Source organism: Notothenia coriiceps, unplaced genomic scaffold (genome assembly GCF_000735185.1).
Source record: "Notothenia coriiceps isolate Sejong01 unplaced genomic scaffold, NC01 NC01_scaffold00030214, whole genome shotgun sequence".
In the NCBI taxonomy this organism is placed as follows: Eukaryota; Metazoa; Chordata; class Actinopteri; order Perciformes; family Nototheniidae; genus Notothenia; species Notothenia coriiceps.
Genome location: NW_011362915.1, coordinates 165172 through 185305, shown reverse-complemented (window position 1 = coordinate 185305; position 20134 = coordinate 165172). Strand labels below are relative to the sequence as shown.

The 20134-nt window shown below is 40.0% G+C and overlaps 3 protein-coding genes across 4 annotated transcripts in view; all 3 read left to right on the top strand.

Moving 5' to 3' along the window:
- The first annotated feature begins 350 nt into the window (after positions 1 to 350).
- LOC104959363 (interleukin-6 receptor subunit beta-like) lies at positions 351 to 3440 on the top strand. Its single transcript, XM_010787241.1, has 6 exons — positions 351 to 444; positions 939 to 1094; positions 1282 to 1437; positions 1542 to 1611; positions 1886 to 1961; positions 2338 to 3440. Exons 1-6 carry the CDS (start codon positions 417 to 419, stop codon positions 2659 to 2661), a joined length of 810 nt encoding a protein of 269 aa, XP_010785543.1. The 5' UTR covers positions 351 to 416; the 3' UTR covers positions 2662 to 3440.
- Positions 3441 to 3731: 291 nt separating this feature from the next.
- klhl26 (kelch-like family member 26) lies at positions 3732 to 9571 on the top strand. 2 transcript variants are annotated; one of them, XM_010787242.1, is made up of 3 exons: positions 3732 to 3977; positions 5914 to 6096; positions 6632 to 9571. In XM_010787242.1, exons 1-3 carry the CDS (start codon positions 3928 to 3930, stop codon positions 8211 to 8213), a joined length of 1815 nt encoding a protein of 604 aa, XP_010785544.1. In that variant the 5' UTR covers positions 3732 to 3927; the 3' UTR covers positions 8214 to 9571. The 2 variants fall into 2 exon arrangements, with proteins under 2 accessions (XP_010785544.1, XP_010785545.1); XM_010787243.1 differs by lacking the exon at positions 5914 to 6096.
- A 1556-nt stretch (positions 9572 to 11127) lies between these two features.
- The window catches only part of LOC104959378 (CREB-regulated transcription coactivator 1-like), a 9770-nt gene continuing 763 nt past the window's right edge, over positions 11128 to 20134 (top strand). The window contains exons 1-8 of the mRNA XM_010787262.1: positions 11128 to 11254; positions 12938 to 13054; positions 13523 to 13648; positions 14413 to 14474; positions 14754 to 14848; positions 15345 to 15424; positions 15516 to 15553; positions 16319 to 16547. Of these exons, the coding sequence (XP_010785564.1) occupies positions 11129 to 11254; positions 12938 to 13054; positions 13523 to 13648; positions 14413 to 14474; positions 14754 to 14848; positions 15345 to 15424; positions 15516 to 15553; positions 16319 to 16547 (873 nt within the window). The 5' untranslated portion in view covers position 11128. The remainder of the gene's footprint in view (positions 11255 to 12937; positions 13055 to 13522; positions 13649 to 14412; positions 14475 to 14753; positions 14849 to 15344; positions 15425 to 15515; positions 15554 to 16318; positions 16548 to 20134) is intronic.

The following is a 20134-nucleotide window of genomic DNA, read 5'->3' as shown; positions in this document are numbered from 1 at the left end:
TCTTCCCCTGTGTTCCATGTCGGTTCATTGTTTCCCCTCCATGTTATTCCACGGTCTGTGTTCCTTGTGCTGCTCGTTTTTTTTTTTGGGGATATTTTGGATATTTTGGATACTGCCTTTTTGCCACAGCTTTTATGATTTAATAAAGCTCGCTTTTTGTTAAATTCTGCATTCGGGTCCTACCTTTTCCACGCACCCTAACAAATACAAGACTAAATCGTTTTCATTCAACAAATGTTTATCAGTGGTTTTTCTCCAAAAATCTTATTTTGTATATTTGATGTTGTGAGTCACTATAAGAACTATTTTCTGTGCCAGGAAACTATAAATCTCTTTGTGTTACAGACATGAAGGACTACGTTCGCTACCTTTACTTTAAACACAAATGTGTTGGCCGGAAACTACAAACAGTAACAATGTGCATCTATTATCAAAAAGAGGATGGTAAGTTTGTTTAAATTAGATTTAAATACAATAATACAGTACGTCCAGGATTTCACACAAATCACAAGAAGAGGTCCCCCTTGATGTCCCTAAATAAATAAATAAAACATAATAAAGTGTCTTATAAGATAAGGTTTCCTCATAATCAAAAAGACGAGACGCAGCACCATATACCTACCATTCATGTACAGTCCAACGCTGATTTACACTTTAAGAGATGCTATAATCCCATTGGTATTTACGTCAGGTATTACCCATTAATGATAATCCTTATTCCTCATCACATGTGTGCAACATCAGATACATTATTGTATGTGCATGTTATCATGACTGAGAAAACAGTTATTTACCTGTCTAATGTTGCCAGCATGCAGTGTATTTATGAGATATGATGCTGACACTGATCCAGGTTAGGCTGGTGATCAAGTTTCAGTAAGCACAGCTAAGTTTATTAATTAAGGAACTTTGACCGAACATTCTCTTTTTCTCTGCAGCTCCCCTCAGAGAACCTCAGGACTTCATTTCTTCCAATGAAACATACACTTCTACTAACTTGTCTTGGAAAGCCATTCCCTATGCAGACCAGCGAGGTTTCCTCACACACTACAGCCTGTGCAGCGTGAAAGACAGTTCACAAGATGAGCGCAAAGGTTGGAAACATCGTTTTACTCATCTGTAGATTTTCAAGCAAACAATTAGATTTACTTGATTATGTATTTGTATATTTGACCTACTTTTAATTGAACAACAAACTCACTTTCACAGCCAAGTGTGACAGTGTTTAAGTGTCAGCAGTGTGTCCCTTTCTGAAAGTTTTCCCACATCTCATTTCATCAGAGTGCCATAAAATATCAGCCTCAGTGATGAAATATAGGCTGGGAAACTTGTCGCAAGGAACAAAATACCACGTCAGCCTGGTTGGAGTGACCCGAGAAGGAGAAGGACCTGAAGCCACAGTCACTATCAACACGCTGCCAGAGAAGCCTGTGAGCGGTATGAAAACTAAGCTGTAGTTTTGTATTTTTTACATACAGGTCACTGTAGCCGTTTTTACACATTTGGGAACAAACACCATTTTTATTTTTTCTCCAAATTAGTGTTGTGGAGTCTCTGCCTGCTGATTCTGTTTTTTTTACTCACAACATTGTGCACCTGCATCTTGAAGAGGTAGGTGAAGCCTGGTGTAAATAGTCTACAGTTTGAGATGAAAATATTAATAAAACAAATTATACAGACAGACTTAAAGCTGATTCAAAATCAGACTAACACATACTCCTGTTGTTCTGGCTTTGAAGCTAGTTCTTAATTGTTTTTCTGACCATATAGCAAATTGATGGTTTAAGTTGGTGAAGGCAATCTGTACTGGTTTTATTATATGTCCACTCAGTTTTTCAGAATATGTCCTTTTTTGTGTTGTTTTTAACGCTCTTCTCACACTTAGAATCAAAGAAAACATCTTCCCTGCTGTTCCGACACCTGTTATTCCAGATTTCATACCTTTTCAACCAGAGAGTCAGGTAAGAGACAGTTCTTTGCGGGTTTGCAGCTGTTTCTTCTAAAACCAGTTGAATCTTCAATTAGTTCCAGTTTCTCTAAAAGATGGGCCATTTCTTACTATCCTGTTGTAAAATGCTGTCTTGTTTGTTTGAGTTAATTGTACAAATATCTCACATTAAATATGGTATACATTTTAATGTGTTCACTTTTTGTGAGTGGAATAACTTGAATTCATTGTAAATGTATTAAACTTAAACCGATGTTTTGATTTTATAGTTGCATATTATTTATGCTATTAACAAGGCAGCAATCTAAGAATCTGTCCTTTACACTCTGTTCATACAGTACGACAATACTAGAGTTTAAAATCCTAAATTCCTCTGCTAATTTGAACAGGTTTTTCTGGAGAGAAAGGAGGAGGTGGATGAGATGACACTGCTCCAGCTACACCCAGAAGGAAAGTCTGTCCCTGAGGACGCAGAGGAGAGCGCTGTCCTCGCTGGAGAGTGGGAGGAAGACACTGATGAGGACAACGAGAGATGGGATTCAAGGATGTCAGGAGAATCCAGTGATGAGGATCTGAGTCCCGGCTCTACAGGGGAGGCACTGAGGAGCTCCAGAGAAGGAGAAATTACAGATGTGGAACAGCTGGACAATGAGATCGCCATGCTGATATACAAGAAAGGTCTGGTCTTCGATGTGAAGAGGGACTCCCTGTGAGATGAATTGAACTGTTCTTACAGCACAACATTGCACAAATGGGCTTTATCAAGGGTTGACATACTGTATTTTTTTACTTTCTCTGGAGACCTGACAAATACTTTTATCTGAAGAATTATCATGCAGGAAATATTTTTTTTCAATGAACATTTTTCAGCGTGCCTGTATATGACAAGTTGAGCATTTATCAGTCACAGGTTTTGTCAATACATCTTGTCCAATGGTAGAGCGCAAATCCTGGTTCAGACTTTTAGGATTTTGGCTTTTTTTTTGCATTATTATTGCCAAAAAACCTCATTCAGTTACTAAAGGACTGAACACAAGTAAAATGTCGAGGTACTTGTACTGTACTCACTGACTGCTCATAAATACTTCTACTCAGACCACCTTCTTCTAAAAACTGAAATTGTACATGTTGCAATTTGAGGTGCAGGTGATAAAACGGAGAGAGGGTTTTCTTTTAAAAAAAAAAAGACAGGCATTTTATTTCTTAGCCTTCCACAAAGACATTATTTTAAAGAAACTGCTTGTTCACCAGCAAGGAACAAAATGCCACACCTCTCCTCTCTTCCCAGTCACATTTATAGCAGATTACCCGCCTTCCAAATTCAACCTGGTCAATCAGGTCATGACTCATGAAAGGGTGAGTGAAGAGTTAAATACAGAAATAAACACTGTTCTCTACATTTAACAAAATCCTAAAGGCCAAAGTAAGTTCATCATTTATCAACACCAATATTACAGCTTCAAAAACAACAAGGTCTGCTTAAAACTGTTTTTAAGCTAATTGAGACACATAAAATCACACATTTTCTGACCAATCACATCAAAGACTCCGCCTATCATACGGCACATATAACGAGGCGTGCTCATGGGCGTGCTCCCCTTTGAGCGCTGACACGAGGGCCCATTCCCAAACCGCCCCCCTACACCCTACCCCTCCGTTTGCGCGTTCACGCGGAGGGCCCGCCATCTTGAGGGCTGTTCCAAACCAACGAGTGTGGAGTGATAGATAATATGTGACAGTATATGACAGTGGAGCCTCCCAGCGGCAAGAGGCTGTCGGTACAGAGGAAGGAGGTGCAGCAGACCGCCGGTGGGAGAGGTCAGCACCGTGTTCCCACCGGAGACAATGCTGTTTCCCCCCGTGCCTGCATAACGGGCTGTGTCTATACTTTTTTAAACGGCATGAATAGGCCATTCGTGCCTTTGACCTTCTGGTAACATTACTGAAAATGCTCCATGCGTGTTGCTTAGTGCTAGAAGATGGCGGAGTCAGATGGCGGGGACTGTGCTTCGAAACACCCACAGAGCAGGTGAGTGAAGCCGGGTAACGATGTGCTGTGTCCGCGGTGCTGTTTTGGTCCCTCGGTGTTACTTTGTGCGAAGCCTCCACGAATCCGTGGCTGCATGCCTATCGAGACCCGCTGAAGCGTGTCAGCGTCTCGGCTTGACTACGGGAAACACCGAGGAGCTGTGCTGGCCTCCAGGCGTCCACACTGACTGCTATGGGGGTGGCCAGCAGTAGAAATAAAGTAAGGGTGTGTGACAATTCCCATTCAGTGGAGTAAACACACCGAAGTGAGCCTGCTGTTTGTAGCAGATTAACTTCAACACACTGTTGACGTTTGGTAAAGCATTCCTCTTTTACTACTTTCAATACTTTGAAATGTTAATAACGCCACCCTTATTAATGTACATTTTAATTTAGTAGGCCTATGCTTTATTTGCATGACTGTAACAGGAAGAATATTGCCCTAAAAGATCAAGGCACAATTCATAATAGTGTCACTGTTATGATAAAATTGCGTAAAATATACAGCAAACTTACAAAAAAAAGTTAGGCGTAGCAACATTGTTACACTAAGAAGCTTTCACTGGAAACTCGACTAAATAAAGTTGCAAACTGTGAACATAAATGGTAAAAGTGAAAGTTTGTTGACTTTTTTTCATTCTGTTTTGAATATAATCTCATAAAACACATTGACTGATGTCAGTCATGTCTATTGGTTTCAATAAAGGCTGATAGTTCAACATGGGTTTGAAAACTGTACATTTGGCCGTTTTCTCATGTTGACGCGTCACTGTGGGAAAACCCACAGGTGTGAATACTTTGATAAAGGATGGTTTAGTAACTCCAGTGTTTTCAAAATGACTCCCGTACACAACAAATGAAAAAAGTGGAATACTTCACACTTGTAGGGCTTTATAGACAAACTGTTGTTTTAGCCCTAATGTGAAAATTGTAATCTTATATTTGGGCATATTCCTCATGTAATGACAATTTTGATTTGATCAGATATATTGTTTTGATATCATATAAAAAAAAAACACAAGCCTAAATGTTCCAGAGCTTTATTTTCATTAAATATTTCATGACCTGATTTCTGCTCGGTATTATATTCTAATCGGAATACAGAAGTGAAGGATTCGAACAATGGGATGTGTTAAGCAGATGGGATTTCTGTCATTTGTGATCTACCTTTTATTTGTTTGGATGCAATTTTGGTTCTCATTTAACAAAGCATGTGCATTAGGAAAGTGCCAAATAATATTAGCTGTCAGTACAAATATCTGATATCGTTTTTCTACATGTGGTGTTTGTTCAAATGTTTCATATTTGAAATTATGCCAGTAAGCTTAAATCTCAGGTAAAGTTTGTAGCCTTTTTAGTCTTGAAATATATTTGCATCTTTTATGTCTTTTGACATGTCTGTCCCCAGTGATGTAAACAAACAAGTTAGATTTTCTACCGCACACTGACCTTTGTTATTGCTTACCTGTAGCAGGGATGTTTCCAACACCGTGATCATGCTTCTTACTGATGGTTTACATTTTCTGTGCAGCAGCAGCAGCAACAGCAGCGGGTAGTCTAGACATGACATTTCTATTAATAGTAATGTTGTTTCTCTCCTGTGTGCAGATTTACTCTCACTAATGCAAAGACACTGTACACCACAGATTGCATTTCCTCTTGGCTCAGTGGCATATTAGATAAAATGTCCATCACTGTATTGCTGTGTGCAGCTACACCTTGAATTAACACCAGACATTAGATATCCTCATACGGATCATATTTATATTTTCTTGAGCTATACAGCCTGCTCAACCAGAAGATCAGAGCATCTAGCTCTTTCCTTATAGTGAAAAAGGAAGAAAGTGTCCACAAGTTCAAGTTAAAACTATAGGAGGGTTTTATATATAGGATCCCTTGATCTATTCATTGTGACAGTACCATTTTTTTCTTTCCAGTATGGCTAACAAGAATAGCACCCTGCGCTGTACATTCTCTACACCGAGCCACAGTGCCAGCCTCCTCCAGGGCTTGTCCGTCTTGCGCTCTCGGGGCCAACTACTTGACGTTGTGCTGGCCATCAATGAGGAGCGCTTCCAGGTCCACAAAGCTGTGCTGGCCTCCTGTAGTGATTACTTCAGGTTAGTATGAATCACAAGCCTTCTCACTGTCCATTTTTTATTTGGAAGCACTTAGCTGATGCTTTTATCCAGAGTGCTCTGAGTGAGCTGCAATCTGCAGATAAAATAGGACATTAAGAGCAATTCAGTTCGGGGAAAAAGGTAAAGAGTGGAAAAATGTGAAATTCACAACAAGCACTAAAGGATGCGCTCACTTGTTTTCTTTCATTTTATTTTTAATCTGAACTAGGGTGTGATTATATATGAATGTAGTATAGATGTTGTGATATGAGACCAGATACATTGTGAGGATATGGTGAAGCGTGAGTGTTGTTTTTTACTGGTTTAAAGCTGCATTACAGTAAAGTTATGTATTTTTCTGAATTTACCCTACTGTTCTAGCTCTTCTTTTTCCCATTTTCTGAGGATGAAATTTCATGTCATACAAGTGCTCTAACTAAATCTTGAAATGTCATACAAAATTCAAATCTTGAATTTAGAAGACATAGATTTGTACAAATGTGATCTAGCTCATTAACTTGTTCTTTTGTTACAGAGCAATGTTTACTGGAGGCATGAGGGAGGCAAATCAAGATACCATTGAGCTGAAGGGCCTGTCCGCCCGCGGACTGAAACATATCATTGACTTTGCCTACAGTTCAGAAGTCACTTTAGACCTGGACTGTATTCAAGATGTCCTCGGGGCAGCCGTTTTCCTTCAGATGGTTCCAGTCGTGGAGCTCTGCGAAGAGTTCCTCAAATCAGCGATGAGCGTGGAGACCTGCCTTCACATCGGCCAGATGGCCACCACCTTCAGCCTGTCTTCCCTCAAAGAGTCGGTGGATTCCTTCACCTTCCGCCACTTCCTTCAGATTGCGGAGGAGGATGACTTCCTGCACATTCCCATGGAGCGCCTAGTCTTCTTCCTGCAGAGCAACAAACTGAAGAACTGTAGCGAGATCGACCTCTTCCATGCCGCCATCAGGTGGCTCCAGTATGACGAGTCTCGCCGGGCTCAAGCCGGCAGCGTCCTCTGCCACGTGCGCTTTCCCCTCATGCGCTCCTCTGAGCTGGTGGACAACGTTCAGACGGTGGACATCATGGTGGAGGACGTGCTCTGCCGCCAGTATCTCCTCGAGGCCTTCAACTACCAGATTCTTCCCTTCAGACAGCATGAGATGCAGTCTTCGCGGACACACATACGTTCTGAAGTCTTGTCAGTCATCACCTTTGGAGGGACGCCGTACACTGACAACGACCGCACGGTTTGCAACAAGGTGTACCATCTCCCTGACATGGCTTCTCGTCAATTCAAAGAGCTGACAGAGATGGACACAGGGTGCAGCCACGCCTGTGTTGCCGTACTTGATAACTTTGTGTACGTCGTTGGTGGACAGCACTTACAGTACCGGAGCGGCGAGGGGGCGGTAGACAGCTGTTTCCGTTACGACCCGCACCTCAACCAGTGGCTGCGCATCCAACCTTTGCATGAGGCTCGTATCCAGTTTCAGCTCAACGTGCTGCGTGGACAGCTGTATGCCACCGGAGGGCGCAATCGATCTGGCAGTCTGTCATCTGTAGAGTGTTACTGCCCAAAGAAGAACGAGTGGACTAATGTGGAACCATTGAGGCGCAGGATTTGGGGTCATGCAGGGACTCCCTGCGGGGAGAGGCTGTACATCTCGGGGGGTTATGGCGTGTCGTTGGAGGATAAGAAAACTCTTCACTGCTACAACCCAGCCTCAGACCAGTGGGACTTCAGGGCCCCCATGATTGAACCCAGAGTGTTGCATGCCATGATCAGCACCAGGGATCGGGTTTATGCTCTGGGCGGCCGCATGGATCACGTGGACCGTTGTTTTGACGTGCTTGCGGTGGAGTATTACATTCCAGAGAGCGACCAGTGGACCACCGTCAGCCCCATGAGAGCAGGACAGTCCGAGGCCGGCTGCTGCTTACTGGACAGGAAGATCTACATCGTCGGGGGCTACAACTGGCACCTGAACAATGTCACAAGCATCGTGCAGGTGTACAACACAGAGACAGACGAGTGGGAGAGGGATTTGCACTTCCCAGAATCCTTTGCTGGCATCGCTAGCACACCAATTATTATTCCACAAAACACCACACAACGCTAACCAACCGACCTGTGACTATGAAGACTTTACTATATGTGATCTTTACTGCCGACCACTGACGCAAGGAGTGAACATTATGTTTGTGTGTTGTTCAGTCATTTAATGGAATGGCCCGAAAAGCTACGAAGCAGCATTACTCATTTGGTATATTATCATGTGTCCTTGTTTTGGTCAAGAAATGTTTAATCAATCAAACAAACCTTTTAGAGCACAATTTGATTTGAAATTACTTTTATGTAAAACACGTCAGGATCTTAATACACTTATGATTGTGACACAGGCTTTCAAAGGACCATTTGAAGGAACATTTGTATGCGTTCCTGGGGAACAGCATATAAAAAGCTAATGAGACGTTTCCTATTTATATTTAATTTCTTTGAAATTATTTCTCTTATTAATGGTAAAGATATCATTTATCTTCTGGAGTAGCATCACCTAAATAAAACAAATTACTTTGTAAAAATATTATAGTTTTACCAATGAAGGGCTAAAGTTACATACAGCACAAATTGTCTAACATTTTGAATGGAAGTCTTGAGTTAGATCGTGTGTTTACAAAGGTATCAACAGACTGAACCTTATATTGTTAGACATTTTGATAGTATAGTTTTGAATGTTTTATTAAGATTATCCTTTTTTGACCGAATCGCAGTGTTGTTTGTCTCCTCAAATGTACTTGTCAACAAACCACAACGGACAGTAATGATTGCACAAATGAACACGGGTAGTGTTTGTGTTTTATGTTGATATCTCATATTAAATGCGGTGTTAATGTTGTTTTTATTTAGCTACCCTGAGTATCCTGAGCTGAAACCTGACAGTAGTTGTTCTCTCAGTCACATAAGAAGCCAGTTTGGACCTCTTAACGCAGCTACATGAATCATTCATGTGTTTTTAATGTCAGTGTGTGCTGCTCTTTATGTTAAACAAGTGTTGCATATTGGTTTTGTCCCTTGACTTACACAATATAGTGCCATTTATTTATACAGATTTAACATCAAAACTACTCTGAAAAATCATTTAAACAATCTTTTTGCTGTGTTTGATACCGGCTTGGGTTTTTATTTTTACTGCATTGCTGCACTTTTCAGTATTTGTCAGGCGTCTGATTATGCCGCTGAATTTATTAATATACGTTATGTGTTTAAGGAAGACATGTTCTTCTTTTTAAATGTGATCATCTACACAATGATGTCCATACATGTTTCTCCTGTTGCCTTAGTGTATTAGTCTTGTTTTATGTGTACCAGTAAAAGCACATGATATTATTGAAGTGCAATATAAAGGAAGCCACTCTTGTCGAAGGGGAATGTAGACATGTGTGAGGTTTTATGTGCAGCCTATTAAAGTTGTATCATGTTTTAAAAATAATTTCCAGGTGCTTTTTCTGTCCTTATTTTCACAACAACTCAACTAAGGCACAATACATTACAGTATGACATTTTGAGCTTTTTTCATATCCACAAACCCCCAAAGACATTTGAGAATAAGTGTATGGAGCTTTTTAAGATTAAACGTATACTAATAAACCAACATTTATGTTTTTTAACGAGTAATTTTCAGATTATTTTCTTCTATTTTCTATATTGATTTCTCTATAAATGTCTTAACTTTATTTGTGTCCAACCAACAGTTTAAAACCAAAAGATATTCAATTTACAGAGATATTAAACAGAGAAAAGTGTGAAACCCTCTCAATTGAGACCCTTGTTTTGTCTTCGGGGCAATTTGAAGAGGCAGGTAGAATAGTACAGCAACACTAAGAAATATAAGATATTACTTCATTAAAAAAGCATGGATCTATACACATTATGATAAAAATATGGAATGATGATCTTAGTGTGAAAAATACCCTCATGGTAAGATAATATTGATGTGAAATGCTAATATTACTGCACAAAAAACTATTCACATTAAGATAATGAATATAATGATATGCGATTGTTGATCTTAGTGTGATACAATTATAATAATGCAGTATACACAGTAACCCCTCTGCCTGCGCAATATGGAAACCAGAGTGGGTATTTTTTTTAGTTGGTTGCCTGGATGTAATGGTTTTTGATGACCCTCTCCATAGCTTTCATCACAAGAGATGTGAGAGCAACATGCCTGAGGTACATCAGGGCCTTAATAGTGATGGACCACCCATTTTCTCTTCAGGACCGGTTTATTAAAACACACAGCCCACGTCCTTTTGTACTGTCTTTAACCTTTCCTTCAAATATTTTATGAATTGTAAGGTGCTCTTGGGTGCTTTGAAACGCGCCTCTTAATAGATTGAATAATAATAATTATTATTATTATTATTATTATTCATTGAAACCTGCGTCTATTTTATTATCTGAAAAGTGTGTCCGATACACGTCTTAACTTCTAAAATGCAAATGCATTACTTTGCCTAAGCTTTATAAACAGTAAGATACTTGAGGGAATTTGCAATGATTTGCTCAGGAAACACGTGGCTTTATGAACACCGAAGCCTATTTAAGGTTTATAATTCTTATGGGATTTATTTTTTCATTTAATTTTATATTGTTTATATGGTAATATACAGTATTATATGTATGTTTTTTCGACGATATCTTGTATGCCTATGTTCTCTATTGTGTGTTCAATAAAGTATATAATATACACCTTTGCAGTGTACACTGCAGATGTATGAGAAGAATGCATCCTTTTTTCACATTTCCACTTTTTAAATTGTAATGTAGCCTATGTATAGGCCTCCTTTGTTTTGAACTATATCCACAACCACAATACACTTTATCCTCATGCTGTCTACTGTCAAGTCAACAGCAGGTGCAAAAGGCGAAGAAATATCAACACACTACGCTGACCGTGCGTGATGACGACACCAGAAGGCCCTAGCGTGGTGCGTAACGTAACATTCCATTGAGAAGAAGAGGGGAAAGATGGCGTCCTCTAACAATCCTCGCAAATTTAGCGAAAAAATCGCTTTACATAATCAGAAACAGGCGGAGGAAACTGCTGCGTTTGAAGAAGTGATGAAAGAGCTGAACATCACCAGAGCTGCTCGGGTAAGAGCTGCACACCCCGGCTGTTTATGTTTTGTTGCATCGCTGTTTGGCAGCTGTCGGGCGCTGCGGACATAAACCTGAACGCTGGGATGCTAAGTAGCTAAAGTTGACATTAACATCCTCTAATATCAATGTCAGTTCACCACAATCAAATAATGCTTTCACCGTACCTGTTCAGCTTTAAATCCTGCCAGCGTTTTTCCGATATAACCAGCTACTCGTGTGCAGCGCTAGCCTAGCTAGCGTGCTGGAGCTGTGAATAATAATGTGCACCTGTGCTGGATTGACTAGTCACTGGTGTCCTTTTCGTTAGCAAACAAATCACCGATATGTGAATAATTGTATAACAACATGTTAGGAAAGTCAGCTGCTAGACAACATATGAAGCAATATCACTCAGAGGTCTAAGTTATCATTTGCTGGCCAGCCAGATGTTTTAACCAGATGTGATTTTGTTTCCTTGCTGTTAACCATCGCTTAACAGTGTGTGTTATTGATTACATCTTTGTCAAGACTTAGCGTTAATAAGGAAAATGTGGTGTTCCTTTTATCTTTTTTAATCCAAGAAAAGTATAATTATGTCAACAAAAAAATCTATTAAAACATATTTCAGTTTTCTTGAAGGATGAGGAGCAATATGGGAAGCTACTTTTTCCTGTCAACAGTAAATAGTTTCCTTATTCGTTGAGGTTGTAACTTGACTGATTTTGTTCAGCCATTGATGTGAAATAAATGAATTAGAAAATAAAGTATTTATAGAATCATATATGTGTAAATGCAATAATGCCAAATGTTTGGGTTCCTGCGAGGATTTGCTGCCATTCTCTGTATATGATAAAGCTAATATGTTTGAATTTTGAACCATTACTCTGACCTTTTTATAGAATAAATAATTGATGAATTGATGGTGAAAATAATTAAATGAAAGCCTTAGAGTACTGTGAAAATCAGAAAGTAATATAAACCTTATTTAACATTATGGTGACACTTTAATATTATTGTATTATTTCAGGAACATTTCCAAAATGATCAATAATCAAAGTTGTTGACATTTAATTAACTGATAATCAAGTAATAAACACATTGTTTCAGCCACAGTAGTAGTGACATCTTGTTGCCAGGAAGTGTTTGGGCTAATTATTGGCCCAATTGCAGGAAATGATGCCCACTTTCCACACGCCTTCATCCGTTTATATCTGAGCTGTACTGTCATTTATTGCAGGGAAAAAACTAAATTAAAGTCAGCTTATCGTCTCTGCCAGATTTCTTTGTGTTGCCATCTCAACATCAATCCATTGTATTTGTTCAGATCATTATCAACTTCATTATAAGTAACAGAGCACTTCCATCACTGTTTTTGTAATACCATGCATTACTTTTGTGACTGGTTTTGTGTTAAGACACATGGCTAATGTTATCACCAGGTGTGTTACATTGAAGGACTGAAATCACACCAGCTGTCAGTCTTCAGGTGATGTGATTCTGTTTTTTGTTGTGCTATGAAAGATGTCTGCTGGTTGTTCTTGAAAAAGCCAATCTGCCTGTCTCATCATTTTTCATCTGTCAATCTATCTTCCATTTCACCCCTGTGGACTGGCAGGTGTCATTCATTTTTAGCATCACTTTATTTGTAAATCAGATCAATCATTCACTCATGCTTTCATGCAATTTTACTTTGCACAGTTGCAGTTACAGAAGACCCAGTATTTGCAACTAGGGCAGAATCGTGGACAGTACTATGGAGGCTCACTGCCCAATGTCAATCAGATTGGAAATGGCAACATTGACCTGCCTTTTCAGGTGAGCCCTTAGCCTCTCTCGGCTGGTAAATCAATGGTTTGTTCTCAATCAGTGTACCTTGCTAAGCTGTTGGTGATAATGAACTAAAACAAAGGTTGCAGTTATCTGTTTGTTTTGGCTTAAAAACAGAGAAGTCTGCAGGTGTAGCTGAATCTTGAACGGCTGCATAGTCCTACCAGGCTGTTATCATGGTCCAGGAGTGCAAAGAAGTGTGTAGTTTTACCCTGCAATGTAATTTGGTTCCTAAATTTTAAAATATATCATTGCTTGTCATGGCTTTCCATCTTTAAACACATTTGCCAACTCGAGCATCAGTATGGGGGGCCCATGGCTTGACTCATTTTTTAAATGAACACATTTGCACCATTAATCCTAAAACATTTACCCTAAAACATCTATCCTAAAATAGTTTTGTCCTACGAGAAAACTGTTTTGCTGGCCTCATTCACCTGCTGTGTTCAAATCTAGAACTCTGTGCTGGACACCAGTCGGACTACTAGGCACCACGGGCTGGTGGAGCGTGTTTACCGTGACCGCAACCGCATCACGTCTCCTCACCGCCGGCCGCTGTCAGTCGACAAACATGGACGCCAAATATCCTTTTTTTGTTCTTGGAAGCATTTTGGTGTTGTTTTACTAGCAAGTCGGCTACCACAAGTTTGCCTCTAGTTAACTGTGTCATTTAAGTCCGCATGTTAAGAGGAACATCATATTTTAGGAAGGTTTGAACAGGTTTCATATATTGAAGCTTCTGAAGCTTTCGGTGGAAGCGTCAGCCAATCAAATCATATGCCAGTACAAGCTCTAGCCAATCAAACCGCTGCTTGTGTGTCAGGGGAGGGAGATTCATGTGATTGGTTGTTGGTCGAGCTTCAGACACGCCCGCCGGCAAGCTTTTTTTGAAGCTGTAGTGTCGATGGGCCGTTACACTATCACCTGTTAAAACATAGTCTGTAAATGGAAAGCATCACACTTAATCGCAACGTTAAACTAAATCAAGTCATTTCCCAAATGTGTTTTAAATAAATAAAACAAATAACATCTGAGACAGATAGGAACAGAATAAATTATTGAATGTAGCTCTGCCTTGTTCCACATATTTGAGCCTTACATGAAACAATACAATGCGATACTGTGTTTTGTTAGACTCGGGTCATTGACATGAGTTTTTTTTTAGACATATATTGGATAACAAGACACTGACTGAAGCCTTTTTCAAAGTTATTGAATCCTTACAACACTTGTGAGTGTGGTTAGTTATTATGTATCCGGTTGAATCAGCCGGCAGACAAGAAAGTGTGGATTAGCTGCGATCCATTTTTCATCCCCTCTACTTTATTCGCCTTAACCAAATTCACATCGACAGCTGTCCTTACAGCTCAGTGTACCTCTCCCCACCGCCAGACACTAGCTGGAGAAGGTAAGCTAACTCCCCTTGTCCATATGCCCACATTTGAACTAAGATACACAACAACACAGCTCAATTAGAATGTTAAAGCACATGATTTTGTGCATCCATGTTTGTACAACATTTTAAAAGTAGCCCAACACAAAGGGCACATTTAGCTGTTTGAAGGCAAGTAAAGGTCTGTAACAGAATGTGGCTCTTCCTTGATGGGGTGCTGTAGAATTGGCTCTCTGCCAGGTTAGGGGATTTGCCCGGGATTTTGCTGACATCTAATCTTTCTCACACATACAGGACAAATTCAGACTCTGCCTTACACCAGAGCGCCATGAATCCCAAACCCCAGGAGGTGTTTGCCGGGGGATCACAGGAGCTGCAGCCTAAACGAGGTAATGGAGGCTCCAGTTACAAAACACACAGAGCCGCACTCATTTATTAATGTGCAGTGTACTAATGCAGGCTGCAAACTTTAAATGACATAAAAGGGTTGAAGTAGATCTGTTGATGAAATATGTATGGAGTAAATGGATACTGATCCAAGGCAAAGAAGTGCTTCAGCAAGCTGCTATAGTACTCTGCAGAGAAGTAACATCTCTGAATGGAGCTGACTCAGTGTGAGCTACAGGGGAGGATCAATAATTCACTGATTATCCATGGATTATGTCTTTTTATGTGTGAGGCTCTCGTATAATGAAGCCAAGATTGGCTGGCATCCACTCGGTCTGTCTGGTGGTCACCTTGCTATTTTTAGACGCTCAGAAATCTAGTGCACAGCTTTATTCTGCCTGACTGGCTCAGATATTGATGACTCATTTCTTGCCCTGATTTGTATTGTCATGCATTTTTTTCAAAGAAAAGCCTGTGTCTTGCTGCTTCCCTTATTAGTACTGCTGCTAACAGTGCCTGGGACCGAGAACTCTGAGTCAAACGAGGATGCGCAGGAACAGTTGTGGGATGACAAGAAGGTACTGACGGGAAAGGGAAGGGCTAACCAGATAGACACTTTTTATGTGAACCACGTCAGATTTACGGCTCATTATTATGTTCTCTCCTCAGGATGATTCATCAAACGCATGTGATGTCCCAGGAATCAAGTGAGTGGTCTATTGTTTTATTATCTTTCCAGTCAAACTGTGACCCGTCAGTCACACTGCTATAAATAAGTCGTGCTGTAAGTGCACTGATACAAGACAGCTGGTTGAGGTACAGTGGAAAGATGCTGGAAACATTAACATGTCGCTGGAACTGTAGGAACTAGTTATTATGGTAGTAACAAACCGATCAATCATTTGTGTTTATCAGAAATATCTCTCTTACAAAGACTCCTTTTATCCTGCATAATAAAATATCTTTCATTCAAGATAGGCCTTCTAATTTATAATTGTACATGAGATGAACATCAAACCAATGGTACGGAGTTATGCATGGAGTGTACTCCCTATACAAATCACAGAAGAACAGTAAGGTTGGATGAAACATTCAGTAAAACAGCATCTTTTAAATAGAGGTGTTGAAGAAATGTACAATCTAGTTTGGCTAAGCTTTGACCAAAATACAGACGTGACGTTGATTATGTTGATGGATTTTGTGGGCGGTTAGTCTGAGTCTGTGGATCGGCTAATACGGGTAATAGTGATTTGATTATTTGCAGTGAGTGGTGGACACTGGTATAAGTATCTGAATTGTCCAGTGCTTGTCTTGTATGTGTGCGATGAGGATCCAAATAAACTAAACTTAAACACAATTTGATAAACATCCCTGTAGAAACCCAAAGGTTGATAATCATGTAAAACTTTTTCCAAAGTAGTTCAATATGAGAAAAGCTCTTCTCCTGTCTGACAGCACTTCTTGTCTTTTAGTATATTCCCATCACCAGACCAGGAGTTGAACCTGTCCTTGCTCCCTGCTGCACACAACACCGGGGGCTCGCTGCCTGACCTGACCAACATCCAGTTCCCCCCCCCACTGTCCACCCCACTGGACCCCGAGGACACCGTGGCCTTCCCCTCCCTCAGCGCCTCCACCAGCACGGGCAGCCTGACCACCAACCTCACCCACCTGGGCATCAGCGCCGCCAGCCATGGTAAAGTTACTATTAGAAAAACACTCAAAGTTAACCTGCTGTTAAAGAAAATGATTACATTTTTAACAACACAATTCATCTTTTAAAAGAGTTGAAGATATTGGATGCTGCAACAATTAAAATTGATAGACAGAAATAAAATCTCCAACCATTTTGATACTCATTAATTAGCTTTTTTCAGCCTCTCAGGGTGCATTCACACCTAATAGTCCACTTCTCTGGTGGGCACCAGACCACAGTTTGTTACATTGTTTCATTTTTCAGAAGGTTCGGTTTGCGTTCACACTGGCAAAACTCAAACGGACTATAAACTTTAAACACAAGTCATGTGCTCGGAAATGCTGTTCAACCATTGGTCAGACATTAAGGGGGTAAAAACGCAAATCCCGGCAATTTCTACCGGAGCCNCCAATAAACACTTTTTTTTAATTATTTATAAATATTAAATAAAAAAATATCATACATCGTAGCATTAAAGTTCAGTTTATTTATAATTTAAAAAATACAAATATTTTTTTATTTAATATTTATAAATAATTAAAAAAAAGTGTTTATTGGGGGAGGGCAGGAATGTAAAATGGGAGAGCCTGGCCCTCCCACGGCACCGGGTCTGTCTTTGTCCAAGGTTTTTGTTTCTCAGTACTCAGCAGTTATTTAGCACTGTGAAATAAATAGTTTTACAAATTTGAGAAATAGCAATGATTGATTCCACTCACATGTACAGCTAGGAGACATTTAGCTTGGCTTAGGTTAGTTAGCGCGAGAGCCAGTGAAAAAACCTAGCCTTTCTCACACCAAATTGTAAACAAAACACCAGCTAACACATCTATAGCTTAGTAAATTATTGTTAGGGTGCGTGGAAAAGGTAGGACCCAAAAGCAGTATTAACGAAAAATGAGCTTTATTAAATAACAAAAGCTGTGGCAAAAAAGCCAGTATCCAAAATATCCAAAAACAAACGAGGAGCACAAGGAACACAGACCGTGGAATAACATGGAGGGGAAAAAATGAACCGATATGGAACACAGGGGAAGACTAGACTAAATACACAGAAGGGTAATCACAGGACAAGACACAGCTGGGCAGGGGAAGGAGAAACACAAGGGCAACAGGTGAACACAATGAGACAATCAGACACACCAGGGAAACTAACGACAGGGAGGAGGACCAGACAAAACACAAGGAGGAAGACAAAACACCGAATGACAAACTTACAAAACCCATAACCAGACAGACAACACTAAAACCGTGACATAAACCTAGGAGTGTGACAATTATATCTGGCTGTGGGGTTTCCTGGCAACCAGTGGAGAGTTCTAGCAGTCACTGGACCCAGCTAAGAAATATAGTCCCGCATAACTCCTGAAACCTCCTGTAAAACGGAAAAGTACTGTGCATTTGGCCAACATCATTTGGAGACAGCCGTATATTGCGTATCAAAAATGATGACTACAACTATTGACATAACATAGGAAACAAGCTGAAAGCATCTCTATGTGCTAACCCATTAAAAACTAAGAGCATACTGCGGCTGTGGGTGATATACCGAATTTCCATTTACCTCTGACTTTCTTCCAATTCAGAGTGAGCATTAAATATTCATAGCATCTGCCAGGCTGTGGAACCCCTCTGATTTGAACAGACTGCTGCCACAGACTCCCAGACCTGTCATTGTGTCCTTTCCGATCTGGAAATGGAGTTGCAGCCTCTCGCACTGAACCATGAAAAGGACTCATGTTGCTTGTATTTCCCTGCTCTCTCTGAATCTACAGTATACAACAGCAGAGGAAAAAAAGAGAGTCAAAAGTACTTCTTGAATGCATAAACATCAGTTATGGCTGACATTTTGAGTTTATTCACTGTTTCTCAATATAACAGCAGTCACCACATTGGAAAAGTGCACATGCATGTTTTCCCAATTGGTGTCAGATTCTATTTCTCCGACCCTCATTAAGGACAGTGAAATGTAATGAACCCAATTGCTATAAACCATATCAGGATAATCTGCGTGTACAGATTTGGTTTAACTAAAGCACCAAAACTGTTCACTTCTTTTTCTTTCGCTGTGGCAGAAAAACTTCTCTTTGGTTCTCACTACTGACTTTCTCATCCCATTTTTAAATGTCTCTCACTCTATTTTGTACACATACAATTATTGTGTACAATTTTCTTTCCTCCTGGGAAGTGGGAGGATTTCTTAAGAACCCATACACTTTTCTGTTTTGTGTGTTCAAGTTAGGATTAAGAGAATCCAGAGAAAACCGACCAAAATCATGGGGTTAAATGTATGCCTTTTAAGCAAACTGCACCCAATAGTAGGCCTAGGCCACAAGGCACATCCAACGTTATGAAAGACATGCAAGGTTACATTTCCAGTACCGAGGTTTAGGCACCAAAGCTAAGTGGAAGGGTTACGTAATTCTGTTAGTTACACACTTTTGCTTACATATTCCAAATCATAGGGATACACTCAACTGACGATTCGATACGATTCACGATTTTAACAGAATGAGCTGCGGACAAATTATGACTGAAAAATATTTCTGTATTTATATAAACTGTACAAAACGACGTACATGTTCTCATCAAAAGTGCAACTGAAACTGTGCAACTGTATTTTATCTTAAATAACAAAAATATACATAATTGGATTTTGAAAACAAATATCACATCAAAATGAGACATTTATTTTTATTTATGGATATCTTACTAATCACTCCCATTTTAAACTATATGTTTATTTATTTACTGTCATTTAGTACACATTGGAATTATTTCTTACCTTGTTTTTTACAACTATATTAAATAGATAAAGGTGTGCATTGGAATTATTTGTTTACATAGATGACCAAACTATTTGAGACCCACTGAGATAACTTTAGACTAAAGTCAAAGTGTTATCTAAACACTCAGGGAGTCCTTTACCTAACTGAGGTAGTTATCAGCCTCTCAGTCAGACAGGAGAGAGCTCTCCCTCCACCTTGTTATAGAAACAGCTCTTTATACCCGTTAGCGCAGCTAGCACCAGATGCTAATAACCATAGATATATATAAACACTAGATGACTCACCCGCGCTGCTGGCCAATGGAGACCGACGTTGCCACATGGCGGCCATCTTGCCACAGGCAGCTCGCTCATTCATAACATTATTTCTATGGTGCACTATTGAAATAACCGTAGATTGCTCAATTTTCAACCAATTTTCAAATGGTTTGGTTTGTTATAAACATCAAAGATGTAGTTATGATACTGCATACTTATAATTATAATCATGAACTGTTTTTTTTCAACATGTCTTGTTGTCTCCTGTATCATAGCCATGCTATTAACGTTTATAATAAACCAAACCGTTTGTAAATCAGTCAAGAGTTCAGCGAGTTAAGAGTATTTTTGTGCAGATCACTCACCTTACAACAGCTGTAGCAGTAGCTGTTGACTGTGGCAAGATGGCCGCCGGTGAGCTACGCTGGCGACTCCCGCTTCAGCCATCTAGTGTTTATATATATATATCTATGGTTGCAATGGGAATGGTTAGCAATCCAGCCGCCAGACCCAGGCCTAGGGCCTGCGCGACGACGGACAACGGCTGGG

Excerpts from the sequence above, each read along its gene's own strand:
- LOC104959363 (XM_010787241.1), top strand. The coding sequence starts at position 417 with ATGTGCATCTATTATCAAAAAGAGGATG. Across the intron at positions 445-938 it reads CTATTATCAAAAAGAGGATG|CTCCCCTCAGAGAACCTCAG; the intron begins GTAAGTTTGTTT and ends TTTTCTCTGCAG. Across the intron at positions 1,438-1,541 it reads GCCAGAGAAGCCTGTGAGCG|TGTTGTGGAGTCTCTGCCTG; the intron begins GTATGAAAACTA and ends TCTCCAAATTAG.
- klhl26 (XM_010787242.1), top strand. The coding sequence starts at position 3,928 with ATGGCGGAGTCAGATGGCGGGGACTGTGCTTCGAAACACCCACAGAGC. Across the intron at positions 3,978-5,913 it reads TCGAAACACCCACAGAGCAG|TATGGCTAACAAGAATAGCA; the intron begins GTGAGTGAAGCC and ends TTTTCTTTCCAG. Across the intron at positions 6,097-6,631 it reads TCCTGTAGTGATTACTTCAG|AGCAATGTTTACTGGAGGCA; the intron begins GTTAGTATGAAT and ends CTTTTGTTACAG.